The 17500-nt window shown below is 38.8% G+C and overlaps 1 protein-coding gene and 1 long non-coding RNA gene across 2 annotated transcripts in view; both read left to right on the top strand.

Annotated features, from left to right (window-relative positions):
• Positions 1 to 1978, top strand: part of LOC138051713 (uncharacterized) — a 2639-nt gene extending 661 nt beyond the window's left edge. Inside the window, exon 2 of the long non-coding RNA XR_011132889.1 lies at positions 1638 to 1978. This is a non-coding gene — a long non-coding RNA (uncharacterized lncRNA). The remainder of the gene's footprint in view (positions 1 to 1637) is intronic.
• A 3581-nt stretch (positions 1979 to 5559) lies between these two features.
• Positions 5560 to 12237, top strand: LOC138050321 (uncharacterized). Its single transcript, XM_068896674.1, has 3 exons — positions 5560 to 6004; positions 6414 to 6599; positions 11966 to 12237. Exons 1-3 carry the CDS (start codon positions 5738 to 5740, stop codon positions 12050 to 12052), a joined length of 540 nt encoding a protein of 179 aa, XP_068752775.1. The 5' UTR covers positions 5560 to 5737; the 3' UTR covers positions 12053 to 12237.
• The last annotated feature ends 5263 nt before the right edge of the window (positions 12238 to 17500 follow it).

Genomic DNA, 17500 nt, shown 5'->3' with positions numbered 1-17500 from the left:
GCTTACTGGTTTGTTTTATCTTTCTCTTCTTTTCTCGTTGTACGGCATACTAAGAAACGTACCGCTTTTGATTGGATTCCAAATTGTCGTTTGTTGTATTACAAAAAGCAGTGTCAAAGTGCGACATTTCGCGTATTGGGTTAAACTTACTGACGGACTGTAGTACGATAACGTCATAACCAAGCCCAAATGGTTAACCATGCATGGTACTCCAAGCAAGCGCCTTTGGCGCGCGGAGCTCCTCTATTAAATGGCTAATTGAAAGCACTCCACATATGGACATCATGCAAAAGAAAAAGGTCATGTCACAAAAACACAAAACGGCTTTTTTTCTTATTTATGACTTTAAAAGGTCACCGTTATTAGAATATGGTGTTTGTTGGTTTCGTCCTGAGGGAAAAGATTTTTTTATCTGTATATAAAGGAAAGAGACCTGTTGAATCCATTCCTATGTTAAGTAGAATTAAGACTGGACTGCAGATAAAAGTCAGAGTGTTTTAATCTAGGGTTCATTACCGGAATAACGATACTTGACTTGTAGGCTCCTAGTCATGGACTCCTGCACACACACGCACACACACAAAAGAGATGCCCTTCATACAGCTGCCATGACTTTTAACGACGTTGATCATTGTAAGCTAGAAAAATTATCGTTTTGTGTTTACGTTTTGTGTTCACGCTTTGAAGAAGACTTCAAAGAAATGTAGCAACATGTAAAACGCATATGTAACGTTATCTGTTTTTCTTCTTTTTTTTTTTTTTTTTCGTTTTCATTGCTAAGTCTTCCCTCCTAGTATTAGAGTCATAAAGTCTGCTGAGCAAGTTAAAGGCTACAGGAAGATGTACCGGGCTACAGCGGCTCATATCTTCTGACATGATGTAAAGGCAATAGAAAGAAAAAAGTAAACACTTTGCTGTCTCTAACTACGTCTAATTACTGACCTAAAACATCCTTGTCATTTATTATTTATTTCTTTCGATTTGAGCCTGAAATGTCAGACACGTAAATGCGAAGTACGTACTACTTATTAGAATACATGTAGAAAGAGAAATACCTTTAATTTTACTTTGTTCCTAACACGCATACTAGGACCGTTTGATAAACGTAAACAAAACATTGGAAAACAAACCATTAAAAATTAAGAAGTTTCAACTTTTCGGTTATGCAAGTCGTCATTTAACAAAAGGAACTCTATTTAAATAGAGTATTCATTATGACAATAAGTTTAGTTTTTAATAAAGCGCAATGAAAACCAGACTATCTACACATCTCATATTAACGCACATGAATAATTATTAGCAGAAATTCATTAGCATAGTTTGAAGACCGTTTCCTGATTGATCCATCCATGTGCGCATTATCTATTGATTGGTAAAAAGCCGTCATCTTCGACTGAGAAAAAAAAAATACACACACGTACACATAACAAAATTAAAGGTGCTATGCTTGATGTATTTAGTGGTCAAAATTCTTTGTGGACTCTTTAGAAATTTTGACCACTGTGATGACGAATATCCGGCGTTGTCCATGAGAACACGGACAATGCTAAATCCCTTTCGATTTGTGAAATGGCAGCTGCTCACCTTATCGAAAACACGATATATGACTAATTTTACTTGTCATCTTATTTCCACAGGCGAGGCATGAAATTAAGAGCTTGGCGTGCTCTTTCCAGGCCGCTAGATGATTCCCGAAAGAAATGACTTCTGATAGTTAATTGAATACAAGCAAGCAGAATTGAGAGTGCGGTAGAAAACTAATAACGAACAAGACAATATGACACGTTTACATTATATACTCCTTAGATCGCAAAATAATAATGATAGAAAGGACAATAAGAAATTTTAGGTGGCCGGGGAAAATGCCCAAATGATTGGATTTGGTTTAACCTTTTCCCCTATTATGTATGGTCTTGTAATCTTTTGAGGTGTAGTAATGCAATAATATTGTTTCAAGTAATAAAAGTGATTTTTTTTTCCACACGTTCAATCTCTTGATTTATTGTATATACTTTCGGCCTGCTTCGTACTTTGACATCACCGCCAAGAATCCAATATAATTGGCTATGGGAATAACTACGCAGACTAATAACTGCTGTCTTTAATACGCTCTAATACGTGATAATAGGTCTCAATAGACTATGCCGCGCTGGTTGAGGATGATATTTCTATGCGCATACGTGCGATGTTGGCCAAACCACGTGTAAGCCAGTGCTTGTCCATATTGGCTTTGATTATTTTGTTCACATCAATGTCGATCACAGGTTAACCCTTGCTTTTATAGGACACGATTCAGACGATGTCATTATTCTTTAATAGCGGAGCTCCGCGCGCACCTTCGGCGCGCGCGCGCGGAGCACAATTGTTAAGAAAATATGGTAACCCGTCGATGCGAGAAATCTTGGTTTTAAAGCCATGGCGTCATCAACCGTCTGTACGAAAGTCCGTCCGTCCACCCCTCCATGTATGCCAATGTGACCAGTATGATGCTAGTTTACAGCATACATCTTTGATATTGGACATCCATCTTTTGATTAATTGACAACTGTCAAAACAAGGCATCAGCTGACCAGTATCACGTGACCATATCGCGGGCTCAAGCTTAAGCTCACCGAGGTCAGCTTTTTTTTAAGTTGACCGCTGACCAGGTACTGGTTTTCGATTGGAGTGCAGGCTCAACCTTAATGAGCTTACCTGAACATAAGCAAGGCATCATTTTTCGCGCGCTTTCTGTGGTTCGACGCGGCTACACGGCCATACTATATATCAACGAACGTTCTTACACAGTCAACGCTTTTCGTGTTCAAATGGAAAACGGTTTGGAAGATGTTTTCTTTCTGCATTTTTCGCTGGTTTCAATCCAGTTTGACAAATCATGATATCTGTGGTCCACTCTGGTGGCTACGCAGTTATTCAAGTCAAGCATCGGCGGGATGTAAACTTAAAGCTGTGTGGTTATTTATTTGCTTAGAACCGCTTTTTTCTCTGTATTGCAATTTTTGGCATATCTTTAGAAGCTCTGATAAGAGTTACATGATGCCTGGAGGACTAAGTCTAGAAAAGAAACGAAAGGACGAGCGAAAGAGAACGACAACGACCGAAAACAGAATACCAGTAATAGCTCATACTTAGCACACAAACTCTTTCCTTGGGCACTGAACCGTTTGTTATTTTTAAGGATGCGTTATTTAAAGTGGATGCGTATTTTTAAAAGGTGGTTTAATCGGTTCTTCCTTTGTTCAGGAATGAAAATCGAATTTTTATGGAATTAATTAAAATTATCTGTACTCTTTTGGACATAAAGAAAAAGTTGATTTGTTTGTTTGTTTGTTTGTTTGTTTTGCTCTAAAATGCGAGCGAACAATGCTTTTTTTAATTTCCTTGCCCAACTGGTTTTCGTTGTGCCTCGACAGTGACAAGAAAATTTTGCCCTTATGTTATAAACACGTAATCGCAATGAGGTTTGTCGTAAAATTTGGGTGAAATCTCAGTAGCTTGTGTTTTCAGAAGTTTGTTTAAAGCACCCAAATGTTATTTAAGTGTTGGAGCAGATCGTCCTTTGTTGGTTGCATTGCCGTAGTTTGTAGATTCTTGTACCAAGCCAACCTGGCGTGTTTCAATGAAATACATCAAAATGTTAATGATCTTGTTTTCATAGATAAAGTGGAATAAAGTACATCAGTAAAACTCTTCTTTGACCTTGAACTGACAATGTTGTTTTTATGGCTTCTAATTTTAGCACGATTCCTATTCGCTGGTTATTGACAGTTGACTCTGGAAATGGCTTTTTTTTCCTTTTCCATTCGCTCACTGAGGGTGTGCTTGCTTTCTTTTAAAACTCATTCGGTTCAAGAAAAAATTATTGCCAAACTGGTGAATTGCAAAGTAAATTACACTGGAAAAAACCGATGTCGCACTCATCGCACTCATCGCCTCGTGATTCATGCGATATCGGTTTTTAGCGTAAAATTTACCGTGGAATTCACTAGTTAGGCACTGAGTTTTTCTATAGAAGAAAGCAAAGAAAACGATTTAATTATTAAAGCAGCAACGGGAAACATCAAAACGCGGACAATTCGAAACCTTTTATTTTCACAAACCGTACAGGCAGTAAGAATAAATAACCAGGGAGCTCCGCTAGTAATAGTAGTAGTAGTAGTAGTAGTAGTAGTAGTAGTAGTAGTAGTAGTAGTAGTAGTAGTAGTAGTAGTAGTAGTAGTAGTAGTAGTAGTAGTAGTAGTAGTAGTAGTAGTAGTAGTAGTAGTAGTAGTAGTAGTAGTAGTAGTAGTAGTAGTAGTAGTTTGCTCCTCAAAGTTCATTCAATGAACCCCATGCCAACAAAGAAAACAACATGTCATTGAAAGAAATTGGTGGAATGTATTATTCACTGCTCGCTCCAAGGCAAGTTTTCGGGGTCTTTCTTGTTAACAAATAGCAGACTGTCGCATTACCGCCTTATTTCCGAGTAACTTGTTATTAGTTTAACGCATACACATTAGCTGTATGCTATTTTTGCCCAGGTTGCAGTTTATCTTCCGTTTTAAAGAGTATGTTTTTGCCTAACGTTATCAGATTGTTCAGTTCGAAATGAAGACAGGAATTATAAAAACGTCAATGACAGACGTTTTGGTGATAACGTAATCAAAATTTGGGATGAACGTTTTACTACTAAGCGATTATTTTCAATAAAAATTCTGTTGAACTCGTTTAGATCAACTTTGGTAACGTTCTCATAAGTAACGTAGAGTGGTTGGAATTAAGGTGCATTGCAAAAACTTTTCATCAGAAAGACTTTGTTTTTTTTTTTTGTTTTTTTTTTTTCACAGTAAGCATAGCGGAATTATTTAAATTTATTTACTGGTTAGATTTAAGCAAATTAGATACTTGTATTAGTGTAAGTCCATCTAGGACTTCAAAATGATGTGGGCGAACTATTGTTAACTTTAGAAATGTATTTTTACTAATCATGATTTTATGCATTTTACTTACGTTAGTTTTTTAACCCAATCTTACAGCGATGGATTCTGTTAATTGCTTAGTCCGTGGGCACAAAGGTTGGTGAATGTCCAATTACAAGCGAAACGTGGTTGATTCTCGCTTTGCTCAGAAGCAAACGAAAACTGAATTGGGAAACTTCTAGTGAGTAATGAGATTGAGCAGTTCTTTAAAATTGACCAGAGAGTGTGACATGTAGATTAAACACGGTGAAATGCAGGAACGTTTACAGTACCTTGTCAAACTTGACTATAATTTTTGAAGACAATTTCATCTGGTCTTTTGGCAATTTACCTTCTAATCAAAATTTCTGAGATCATTTTCATAAATTGAACATGCAATTATTAAATTGACATGTAACGCCAGCGGAAGTTTCCATCGAATTCGATTCAGTTTTTTTTTTCTTTTCCCGCGGGCGTAAGTCATTCGTAATTGCCTCCCTTGTAATTTCTTCACAGTATGACTTCTCACATGGAGGCGTTCAATTACATTACCCTATGGTATCAGTATAATTAAACGAGTTGAAAACGATTGAAGATTAGTGTTAAATGGAAGCCGCCAAACAAGCGAACGCCGATATGTGACGCATCTAAGACTCTCGAAATATCTATTAATGGAAAAGGAAGAGTATAAAGGGTGACTCGTTTACTTACTCAGAAAACATGTTTTCTTGGTAACTAGTAGGGGACACTTAGAACACAAACAAGACTCGTAGCTTTTGAAACCTTTTACACGAACAGTAATGATGCGACCGGATCTTTATCGGTTGGCTTCAGTTATGTTATGTTCGATTTTCATAGCAATGCCCGAAACCTTTTCGGAAGACTCAAGCAAGAAAAAGCTCATTGAAAATTACCCTGAGACAGAGAAGATGGTTGGCGTTTTTAGACGGGAACTAACACGTTCTGGCTATTCAGAGCTTTCTCGTAATGGATCTAGTTTAGATTCGATTCTTTGCCGACTGAGGAGATTAAAAGGCTGGGACAGATGGAGAGCAATGGCCGAAAAGGTACGAATAGAAAACGAAATATCACAATTTCTCCTGAGATCATGAAATTATAATGTTAATATAAATAACTTAATCTATTTCATTTCAACACCGAATCCTTGCTAAGGTTTGATTTAAAAAAAAAAGTAAGCTCTCCACAGATTCCAAAGAAATAAACGGATTTAAACACACTCGCGATCTTCACTCCGTGTGCTCATTATTTTATTGTACGCATGCGCATGTTTTTTTTTTAACAACTTATCAGGAGGGTGGGGAGGTACTTCAGAACACCGATACTACAATGCTTACGTCAATTTTTGCTCTAAAATGACCTTTTCGTTGAGATACCAAATTCCCTAGCGGCTTTCCCTTCGAAGAATTCGGACCTAGAGAAATTCTTCAGTTAAGTTATTTGTTTCTTTATTCACAGCTTCATTCCTTATCACCCCAGCTTTCTACTGCTTCGCGGAAGAATGAAACTGTACAACTAAATCTTGGTAAAGATTCCCAAATTGAGTCCTTACCTCGGGCGTCTAAAATATCTAGTGCTGGCTGTATATGCGGATTCGTTTCTTTCAAGTGCTGCAAGAAGAGAAAACGACAGATAATGCACAAGGTAAGATGATTTGTGATCCTCTTTTTGCGGCTAGTTTTCACACTGACATGATCCGGCATCATTTCTCCCAGTGCGTCTGTGGTTCCCTCACCTTAAGTTTGCTGGTATTCCAATATAGACCTTCAAGAGCTTTAGCAAAGACTAGTTGGCAAATAATGAGGACCACGTGCGCGTATTCACTTTCGGCCGCAAGAACGCCTCGGAGCTCAGTCATCTTCTTTTACATAAGCAAAGGTCTAACTTGTGACGTGGGCAATGAGACAAGTGCCTTACAAGCAAAAAGGAAAAAAAAATTGAAGCCGCTCGGAATAAATGACCAAGCTTCATCCTCGTACTTAACTGGACCATTTAAGCAATTACCTCATTTAAGACACCTGAAAAATTCAGGTGGCTCAAAAGGGATTCGAACCCAGGACCTCTGCGATGCCGTGCAAAATGCTCTACAAATGCGAGCTATGACGCTATTTATACTTTTTTTTTCTCTGCAATGAAAACTTTGTAAGTCTAAGGCTACAGGACTAGATAATATTTCAGCTAAATGGTTAAGGGAGTGCCCTCGTTTAATTGCATAGTCTAGATCTCTCACTTAATCAATCCCTGATAACTGGTATTTTTCCTGATGAGTGGAACTCTGCTAGGGCCGGTTTCCCAGTTGTATAGATATTCTGGAAAACGCAATGATCTTAGTAGTTAACTATCGACCATTAGTATCACCCAACTAGTGGACTAATGCAAAATAATCCTGCATTTTGATTGGCTACTTTACTAGAGGACTATTATTAATAGTCCTCGAGTAGAGAAAAGCGTGACTCTTTCTTTCGTTTTATTCCCAAATATATATTTCTTTAACTTGCATTCGGCTTCGCCTCATGGGCTATTGACTAATTGTCTGATTGTTAAATATCAGTAATCCCAGTCGTCTATGTTTGAACGTGTAGTCTATGACCAGCTATACCACTATCCTACTGAAAACTTTATTCTTTCTCGTTATCAATCCGGATTTCGTTCACAACACTCTACGGCCGCGGCTACTGTGTTACTCGAAGCTACGGAGAGTTGGACCATGAATATTGATTGCCTTTTCGTTATATTAAAAATGGCGTTCGACATTGTCGATCACAATATTCAATTAGCGAAATTACAATTCTATATGGAATACGCCGTTTCTGTCACAAATGGTTCGCATCATATTCAAGCAATCGTACTCAAACTTGTATAATGAACTCCTTTATGTCTTCTCCAAAATTAGTCAAATATGGTGTCCCCCAGGAAACAATTCTAGGACTTTTACTTTTTCTATCATATGTAATGACCTGCCAAATTGTCAGTGTATTTTTCACAACCTAGAATGTATGCAGATGAAAGCAGCCTCACCTTCGCTAGCGCAGATTTAAAACATATTGATGACTGTCTAAACTATGATTTAAATAGGGTGTAAACATGGCTATTGACTGGCCAATAAACTGACCTTGAATTTAACAAAAACTGAATTCATGTTGGTTGCGTCGGGACAGAAGTTATCAACATTTCCTGAAATTCCTTCTTTTAGTATAAATGACCATCCAGTAAAGCAGGTGTCATCTAAGAAATCTCTTGGTGTGCACATCGACCAAAACATGAACTGGTAATGTCATATATAGAATCTCTGCAAAAAGAGTGGATGGACTCTCATAGGGCTAGCTTAGTTAAGCTAATACGACATTTTATACCTTTAATATATGAATTGATATATATGACAGAGGCGTTCAACCATATTTTAATTACTGTAGTACTGTCTGGTGCAACTGTGGCAGTGGTCTCTGTGAAAAGCTTTATAAGCCCCAAAATCTTGTAGCCCGTGTATTAATGTGTGCCAACCATGACTCTAACATGGATAAATTCATTCGGGCAATGGGTTGGCGTAAACTCAAATATCAAAGATTGCAATCAGCTGCTGTTATGATGTATAAATCTTTACATGGGCTGGTCCCTGAGTATCTGAGTTCTAGATTTGTGTTTCGAAACGGCATAACATCATATCGATTAAGGAATACCGAAAATAAATTGGCTCTTCCGCAGCCCCGCACCAATTATTTGAAGAAAAATTTCTCTTACATCGGAGCCAGGCTCAACTGAAACAGCTTTAGTCAAAGTTCAAAATGATATCCTGCGCGCCATTGACATTAGGCACTCTGTAATCTTCCTGCTACTCGACCTTTCAGCTCCCTTTGATACCGTAGAGCACTCGATCTGGCTCTCTAGATTCTCAATGCGCACCAGTTTTGGAATCACGGGTACATTTTTGGCTTGGTTTCGGTCCTATCTTACATCTCGCAAGCAGTATGTCTGTGTTGAAGGTTGCACGTCTTCGCCTTGCAGTGTGGATCGGGGCGTACCTCAGGGTTCCGTCCTGGGGTTGTTACTCTATTTAGCATCATGTGACATCCCCATAGGCAAGATAATCAGAAGTCGTGACCTCCAATACCATCTCTACGCGGATGACTCGCAGCTGTATGTCTCCTTCAAGACAGAAACCTTCGATGATCTTTACTTAGCTAAGTCCAAAGTTGAGCTCTGCGTAAGAGACATCGATACTTGGATATTGCACAATGGCCTAAAACTCAATCAAGATAAATCTGAGCTGCTTGTTTTCGCCTCAATCGAATTTCCGTGTTGAACCTGAACTGGACTCGGTTGCAGTTGTTGCTGAACTGATTACACCAGAGCCTGATGTAAGAAATCTGGGAGTAATGTTAGATACGCATTTGTCCTTGAATGATCAATACTGCAAAAGTGTGTAAGACTTCTCACTTTCATCTTAGAAATATTAACAAAATCAGAAAATTCGTAACAAAAGAGTGTACCGAAAAACTGGACCACTGTAACTCGTTACTGTATGGACTGCCTGCCTATCAGTTGAATAAGTTACAGCTGATACAGAATACTGCTGCTCGCGTCGTTTCTTTCGCCAGAAAATATAATCACATTACACCTGAGCTTCAAAGTCTCCATTGGGTACCGGTTTAATCTAGAATAATTTTTAAGATTTTACTCTTAGTCTACAAAGTACTAAACGGCATGGCGCCCTCTTATTTAAGTGATATTTTACGCCATAGAACGTCTTCACGGACGCTTAGTTCTACTTCGCTGAACTCTCTTGCAGTGAGTCGAGCTTGCACTAAGTCGTATAATCCCGGTGATTGCGCGTTTTCAGTCGCCGGTCCGAAATTGTGGAACTAGCTTCCATTAAATATAAGACAATCCAGTACCGTGGGCAGTTTAAGAAGGAGCTAAAAAAACCCATTTATTTAATTTAGCTTATGATTTTTAGTTAGCTTATGTTGTTTAGGTTGCTTTTTTTTGGTTTTGTTTTTTTCGTTTAGGGTTGGTTGGGAGTTCTTGATACATGTAACTTTTAAGAAATACGTTTTTTTTTTATATTAAGCATTTTAGTCACTTTTTTAACATGATATCATTATCATTATTGTTAAGGACGGTGCCTACTATTGTTATTGAGCATACGTTCTGCGCATCTCGAAATACTCAGATTTCCTATGGGTGGTGCTTCTTAATAAAGGGAAATTTTTTGCACGGTTCAAAACTATGCAGAGAAAACAGAACTAAACAAGTGATCTTGGTATCCAAAGAAAAAATTGGGGGCAACCACACATTTTTTAGAGATAACTTAGCTTCAATTTGGAAAAGAACGTCACTCATTACTTTGTATTTCAAAGCTATTTACAAATATTGTTGATTACCTATGTTCCAAAAAAGAGTGGTTACCCACAATTTTCTTTACGAATTTCAAGAACACTTATTAAGATCTGCATTTCCCGATTATTCAGCATACCGTGCAAAAATACCTTTGAATTAGTAGGCACCGTCCTTAAAGTATTTTAGCTTAGTTAGTTTAGTTAGGGATATTGAGTTAATCTTTTATCATTTTATAATCTTTGCTGAAGGTTTTGCCATGTAGAAATAAAGTTCGCATTACCATTACCATTATAGCTGGGAGCATAGTAATTTATTGAGCTCATGAGTTCCCGTGAAAAGACTCGAGGAATGAAATTAATGCGTATTCATTTGAAGTGCGGTTTACAAAAGAAAAGAAGAAGTCTACATGTGACAATTCTTTAAATTGTCCAGTTAAGTGCAAGAATCACTTCTCCATTTCGTAAATCAGGATTTTCTTTAACGCCAAATCTTTTGGAAAGAGATTGTTCAGGGAAGGGACGAAGAGGTTTGATTCTCAATTGAGTCTTTAATTCCTTGCAGTTGTGAAGGCAATTTGAGCGGACAACGATATATTTTTGGTGAGAGGAAATCCAGCTGTTAATCTTAGCTTTGAGCACGGGAGTTTACAAAACACTTAGTGATGTTAATCGTCTTTATTATTCCGCTATATATATTACGCCATTTTACCATACTTGGCCAAGAGAACGCGCAAAAGACGGTAATACATTGCAGTGTCCCTGTTTGACCGGTTTAGAACAGAGCAAATACGGACAGAGCGGGATTTTTTCGATCAAAGAAATTGTTTTCAACACGATTCAAAGGCTAAGAATTTAGCTTGTCATCGCATGTCACTTGTCATTACTTTCTTTTTTTTAATCCAGTCAAGTAAAGGACATTTGGCGGATGTTACTAATACTGAGAACGGGGAACGGGGAACCGGGAACGGGAGTCTTGGAACGAGTGTACAGCGGTAACCCGCCAGAGAATTCAAAATTCCCGTTCCCGGTATTAGTACCCGTTCCCCGTTTCCCGTTCCCTGTATTAGTAACATCCACATTTGGCTGATGTTTTGTGCTGTTTACATTCTTCCTACGCGCCCTGAAGGACAGATGATGCATTTTTTTTAAACACCCATACCAAATAAAATTGAAGCAAAATATACATAACATCTTTTTTGTTTTGAAATAATAAATCTCTTATTCGATGGTTTAACATATAATACTCGCGGACGTTTCGCTCATTGCTCATATTTTTCTTCGTCCCTGCGGGGCTCTGAAAAATACTACGCAACTCACACAATATCCGGGCGCATTATATGTTAAACCATCGAATAAGATGTATGTATTCACAGATGCGCATGAAGTTGAAGTTGGAGGGGGGGGGGGGGGGAGGAGTAAGGGGAAGTTTTGTGACGCTCTTTGAAATCGTCGAGGACTAGCTTAATTGCGTACTTTTCTGGACATATTTTGGCATGCTACAGTTACGTCGCAAACGTAAAAAAAAGCCACGGTGATAGCAGCTTTACTTTAGGGCCTTCTTCACTGCGAGGTTAAAGGCCTACCTGCGATTCATAACAAATTTTCTCAAGAAAAGCTGTTGAACAATGACCTTTGTTGGGTTGAACAATGACCTTTTGCAATTTGCTTCCACAGAAAAGCAACCCTCTCGCTCAAAAGCTAAGAGACGTGATGTCAGAGAACAGACGGTTAGAACAGTTTGGAGGCTTGGAGGACCAGTAACTAATTTCAGTGGAGGATATATATTTTCTTAGTGTTTGACGGTAGAAATGGCGAATGTGAATATTGTTCCAAAGGCATTTCTTGATCTGATACTGAATTTGAATTTGTGGAAGCGATTTATTGTGTTACCTTAACTGACTGCATTCAGTATATGTTTACCACCTGCCTTTGGGCGAATTTCTTGAATAAATAAATATACGGTCATGGATCTCTGTGAATAGCAATTGTTTGGTGCTTTTTCAAGTTATGCCTGCAAAATGTAACGATTACGTCTCACTAGAACTATAACCACAAAAGAGCCCATTTAAGCCGTTCTCTTGAATCCGAGCTGGAGAAGTTAGAAAAGAACTCGTGCCTCAAAAACCGCTCGAAATAAATTGGGAATAGTAAGGACATAACAATTTTTTTATCCTTCAAAATTCATGAGCTGGAGGAGGTATTCAAATTGCCAGCTGATAAATTTCCAGTAATGAGATATATATCTTCAAAGAGAGGACAGGCACAAATTCGCTTGGCTAAATGTAGCCTACGTGTAGCCGTACCCTACCCCCGTAGGAAAAAACGGGACGAGGAACGGGAGAACGGTACGGAACGGGAGGTGGAAACCCTAACCCTAAACCTAATCCTTCCGTTTTTACTTTAGGGGGGTAGGGAACGGCTACACGTAGGCTAGGCTAAATGCAAGATTACAAGATTTAAATAGTACGAAGAAGGAAAAAGTTTGGCGCTTAACTTTTGGAAAAAAAAGATTCAATCAATACTTCGTTTGTTTGCTAACGGCATTTTAATAATAAAAGTGGTGAGCAATTTTTGTCCCAGTTATCAAAGGGCAGCCTCCAATCTAAGAAAAGTTCTTGAACGCATGTTGAAAAATAGAAGAAAATATTTCAGTTTTGGAAAAAAAATCTTTGCCGCCTATTTTCGTTTTGAACTTTTTGGTTTCGGATCCGCCTATGCATTTTGGAGTTGATGGATTGCCAAACAACAAGGACTGTCCAAAGGCAATTGTTTTGTATAGACATGTTAAAACATTATAGGGTAGCAAAATGTTTTCTTTTAATTTTCTTTGCAATAAGGCTTAAATCAAGCCAATTAATATTTCCTACAATTTAGCGCGATTTGTTGAGTGGTGGTCAGGCTTCTCAATGCATCATTGAACGGGGATCTGACTGGATTAACAAAAGAGGCATCTGCATTCCCTCTGCCAAAGAAAAGTTGAAACTGTTTCCTTTTTCTGTGAAACTGGTTTAATTTAAAGGGTTGCATTCAAAAGAAAAGCTGCCACTGTTTTTGTTGCCTAGGTAGTTCGGTGCCAACGTTGCTTGTCGACGTCTTCATCTAACAAAAGTCAAGAGAAAAGAACAAGGGAATTTCATAACTAACAGTTCAAATGCATGCAAATAATAACCGATAGTGAAAAAAAAAACAGTATGGTTTCCTAATGCAGAGTATGAGTATACGGTTTTCAGATAATTTCCCGCACAAAAGTCTCAGAGCTAAGTTGTCAATACAAAAAAATTATCATCACTTACTTATTTATTTATTTATTTAGTTAGTTAGTTAGTCAGTCAGTCAGTCAGTCAGTCAGTCAGTCAGTCAGTCAGTCAGTTAGTTAGTTAGTTAGTTACTTAGTTAGTTAGTTAGTTAGTTAGTTAGTTAGTTAGTTAGTTAGTTAGTTAGTTATTTTGTATTAACATCAGACAACACATCAACGCCACTTTATGGAACACTTTTAACGCAAAGCTTCACGCTTCTTAATTTTCAAAAGTTTAATGCAATTTGCTTTGGCTTGTGCTTGACAAGGCACACAGATCTCAGCAGCAGCAGCATCATGGTGACGACGAAATGGGAAAAAAGCACCTGACCACTGCACACATTTTCTCGTTTCCTCGCTCACATTGCAACCATAGTTACAATGCACGCTACCTTTACAAATCAGCTGAGAAATTATACAAATGTTATCGTTAAGGGGGGAGACTCTCAACTACAAACCTGTCGCTAAGGACGCTTACATTGCCGACTGCAAACTCCAGCGGTAATCTGCACAATGCGGGTCGCCGGTCGGACTGCCGCCAAAATGGCGGGAAATATAAATCTTGTAAACAAAATAAAATTGTGAAAAAACTTTGTCTGTTGCGACAACATTTCGTTTTCTTGAGGTTTCTGAGCTAAGCTATGGGCTAAGCGGGTTAAAAGTATGCCCAGGCACCTGAAAAAGGCAGTATTGGCTTCTTCAGCACTGACAAAACGGTGGGTTAATCGGCAAAATTTGTTTTCGACGCTTTCCACTGCCGACACTGCTACGCAGACCGAAACAGCAGAAATATATGACCGATCGACGAGAAGTTCATACAAAGCAGGTGCAACAAATATTGACTAGATACAGCCATGATTTGAGGAAGGCAATCTTTCCTTAGGTCGATATCCTGCATATACAGCTCCTTTTAGTGTGAGTTTTCCACGAAAACAATGTCCAAACTCTGTCCGAACATTTCATCGCAATCTCGTCCCCGTAGCCGTCGTTGCTCTTGTCCAGCGGAACGCAAAAAAGATGGTGGAAAATTAGATTACGACGAATGCGCTGATAGTTACCAGTCCCAAACGGTCAAAAAGAACGAAAAAAGCCTAAAACTCGATGGAGCAACTTCTTCGGTGATGTTTTTTGGGCGAAGAGGAAAGATCAAAACATTCTCTATAATCCCACGTATCGATTTTCCGTTTTATCTCTCAACACTGAACTCAGTCAAACAAAGTGTGTTAAAAACTCCCTTCAAAGCAGGGTAATTTTCGTCAAAAGCACAACTTCAACAAATCCTTTCGTCAAGACGTGCCAAACAATGCTCTCCGAACATTGGTATTGTATTCATTATTGTAAAAAGTTAATAATTTGAGTTGTAGCGCTTTTTCTGCCGTGGTCACGTGACTTGCCAAATATGGCTGTCGTTCGAAAAAGTACAAGAGACCTTCTATAGAACATCTGTGTCCAAAGGGATTGTTCTTTGATATTCAGACATCAAAGATATGACTGGTAAAAGTTTTACATAGCAACAGCTTTGTAGTTAAGAGTCTCCCCCTTAAAGAGGTGATTAGTGGTCATCGTGGTGGTAAATAAATAGCGAGACGCACTGACGACCGTTTAATTTGTTTCACGATGTGTCACTTAGCTTATAGAACACGCTTACCGCTTGTGCCAGAATGGGTTATTTTCAACCAATCTCAAGGGACATTCGCTGGTCTTCTATCACACACATATAGTAGCTCGTAATCATTTGACCGCGTTATCTCCTGAACAAGACCAGCAGTCAGTAGCAGCGAGTCTACAACTTAAGTGACTACATGGTAAGACAAAAGGTCATACATCTTTAGTTATTATTATACAAACCTTTGCCTTGGCATTTCTGCAACATAGCCATCCTGTAACGCCACAAATGCAATGTGGTTTTTGTCTTTTGAAATTACTGGGTAAACCAGCTTTAGTTCCAGAGTGTTTGGAGTTAATATTGTCTCGTTGTCTCTAAATCATAACAATTCCGAAGATATTAATAATGTCACCATAGCAAAAGATTTATGCGCAAACCTTCTGCCAAATTAAATATCAAAGCTTATTCTCCCATTTACCTTTTATTTCAGTATATAACTATTGTTTTTGCTTCACTAAGTTAAATCAACGAAAGCGGGTTTGCGGAAAACGAAGACCTGGAGCCCGTTTCCGAAAGTCCCGAAACTTTACGGGCCATTTTCGCGAGTAACAATTCCCTCTGTATCTCAAGGAGTCGTCAAAATCCACGTTTGCTTTTTTTTAGCTCGAAACGATGTTAAAAGATCGGCTTTCCAGAACAAGCGGCTGGCAGATTCACAAATGTCTTTTCGCGCCCAAAACGTTCTTGGGACTTTTGTGAAGCGGGCCCCTGGAAAACGAAGATCAAAGACCGAAGACCGGGAAAACGAAGATAACAAACAGCAAATAGCGAAACACATTATTCCTATTATTTAAAACGTTCGGCAAGCTATCTCTCGCGAATTGTGGTAGGGTGTTCGTTTTCCACACATCCAGGCCGGCATGTGGAAAACGAAGACCAAAAACAGCGAAGACCCTGCGGGAATTCGCCTGTAATGGCTCATCGGCGATTGCAAACAACAGGAATGCTTTGTTTGGCTTTTCTTTGTTCCTTATTTTACTTTGTTGTCGGGGGGTCTTTGTTTTTAGTGTTCGTTTTCCAGGTCTTCGATCTTCGTTTTCCAGGTCTTTCCGCACACCCCAACGAAAGCCTCATTTAACCTGTCGTAATCCAATATGGCCTGTTTCGACTCTGGCTGAAAAGAAACGTGCTTCGATCGCTGTTAAATATACTAAAGGAGAAATTTCTGCTTTCTATTTTTGGTAATTCTCGAAGACATCATCAAAAATTATTATTAGAGAGAAGAGGAACTAAGTGTCTAGCCGTTCTAGCTCTGGAGCACTTATTGAGGAAACTGTAACTGAAATCAACAATTAACCCAAGATCAAGTCAAATGTTGCTTTTAAAGGAAAAGGGAAAACCGGACAATCCGGAGAAAAACCTCTGAACCAACAAACTCAAACCACATACGAGTCTAGGAATCGATCCCAGTCCACATTGGTGGGAAGTGAATACTCTCACCACTGCGCCATCCCTGCACCTCGAAAATATTACGCTGAAAATTTGAATTTTGTGCTTTCCTGCGTATTTACCGCCAAAGAAACCTAGCCTTGTATGCTGATCAGGTGACCTGGAACCAATAATTTCCCGTCAAACATCACTGGCTTAACAGCAACAAACAAATGGCTGCCCACATTTTACTGTTTCTCTTTTCCGGTTTCCTCCTGCATGTATGGGTCTTTTAAATGTAGCTTCCGCTCGCAGAACCAAAAATATGACAAGTGGAAACTTAACTTCATCTTTGGAAGCATTTTATAGCGAGATTTTGGTTTATTTTAACCCGGCGAATTTTAGACAGGTTAATCTTCGAAAAAATTTTTAGTGCTCGTTGTGCTAAACCACGTGTGGAGCATTAACCACGACTTCAGCAAGATTTTAAAACAATGTTTGCGAAATGGTGACACCAGCGAGAATTCCAAGAAATCATCCCCGGTACTGTATTAAGCAACCTGCACTTGGCAAGCTAAGCTGCCTGTTGTTTCTCGTGTTAGTGATTAGCCTTTCCCGTGTCAAGAGTGGAAAACATCTTAGCCACGCGGCTAAGTACCCACATGTCCCTTGAAATCTGAGAAGGAAATGCGAGGAAAATTGTAAAATTCCGATACGTTTTTTGGGTGACAGTAGGGCATTCCTGTGACCTCTGGTAAACCAGAAATATAAGACTCAGGTTAGGATTTAATTTCCATGGAAACGATCATGTGAAAACTCGAGAATTCAGCATTTTTGTTTAGAAACGAGATATGGTTTCATTCTGGCCTTCTCAGTGCGA

The sequence above is a fragment of the Montipora capricornis genome, chromosome 6 (assembly GCF_036669925.1).
Source record: "Montipora capricornis isolate CH-2021 chromosome 6, ASM3666992v2, whole genome shotgun sequence".
NCBI lineage: Eukaryota > Metazoa > Cnidaria > Anthozoa > Scleractinia > Acroporidae > Montipora > Montipora capricornis.
Note: the sequence above shows the minus strand (reverse complement) of the source record. Positions and strands in the feature narration are given on the sequence as shown.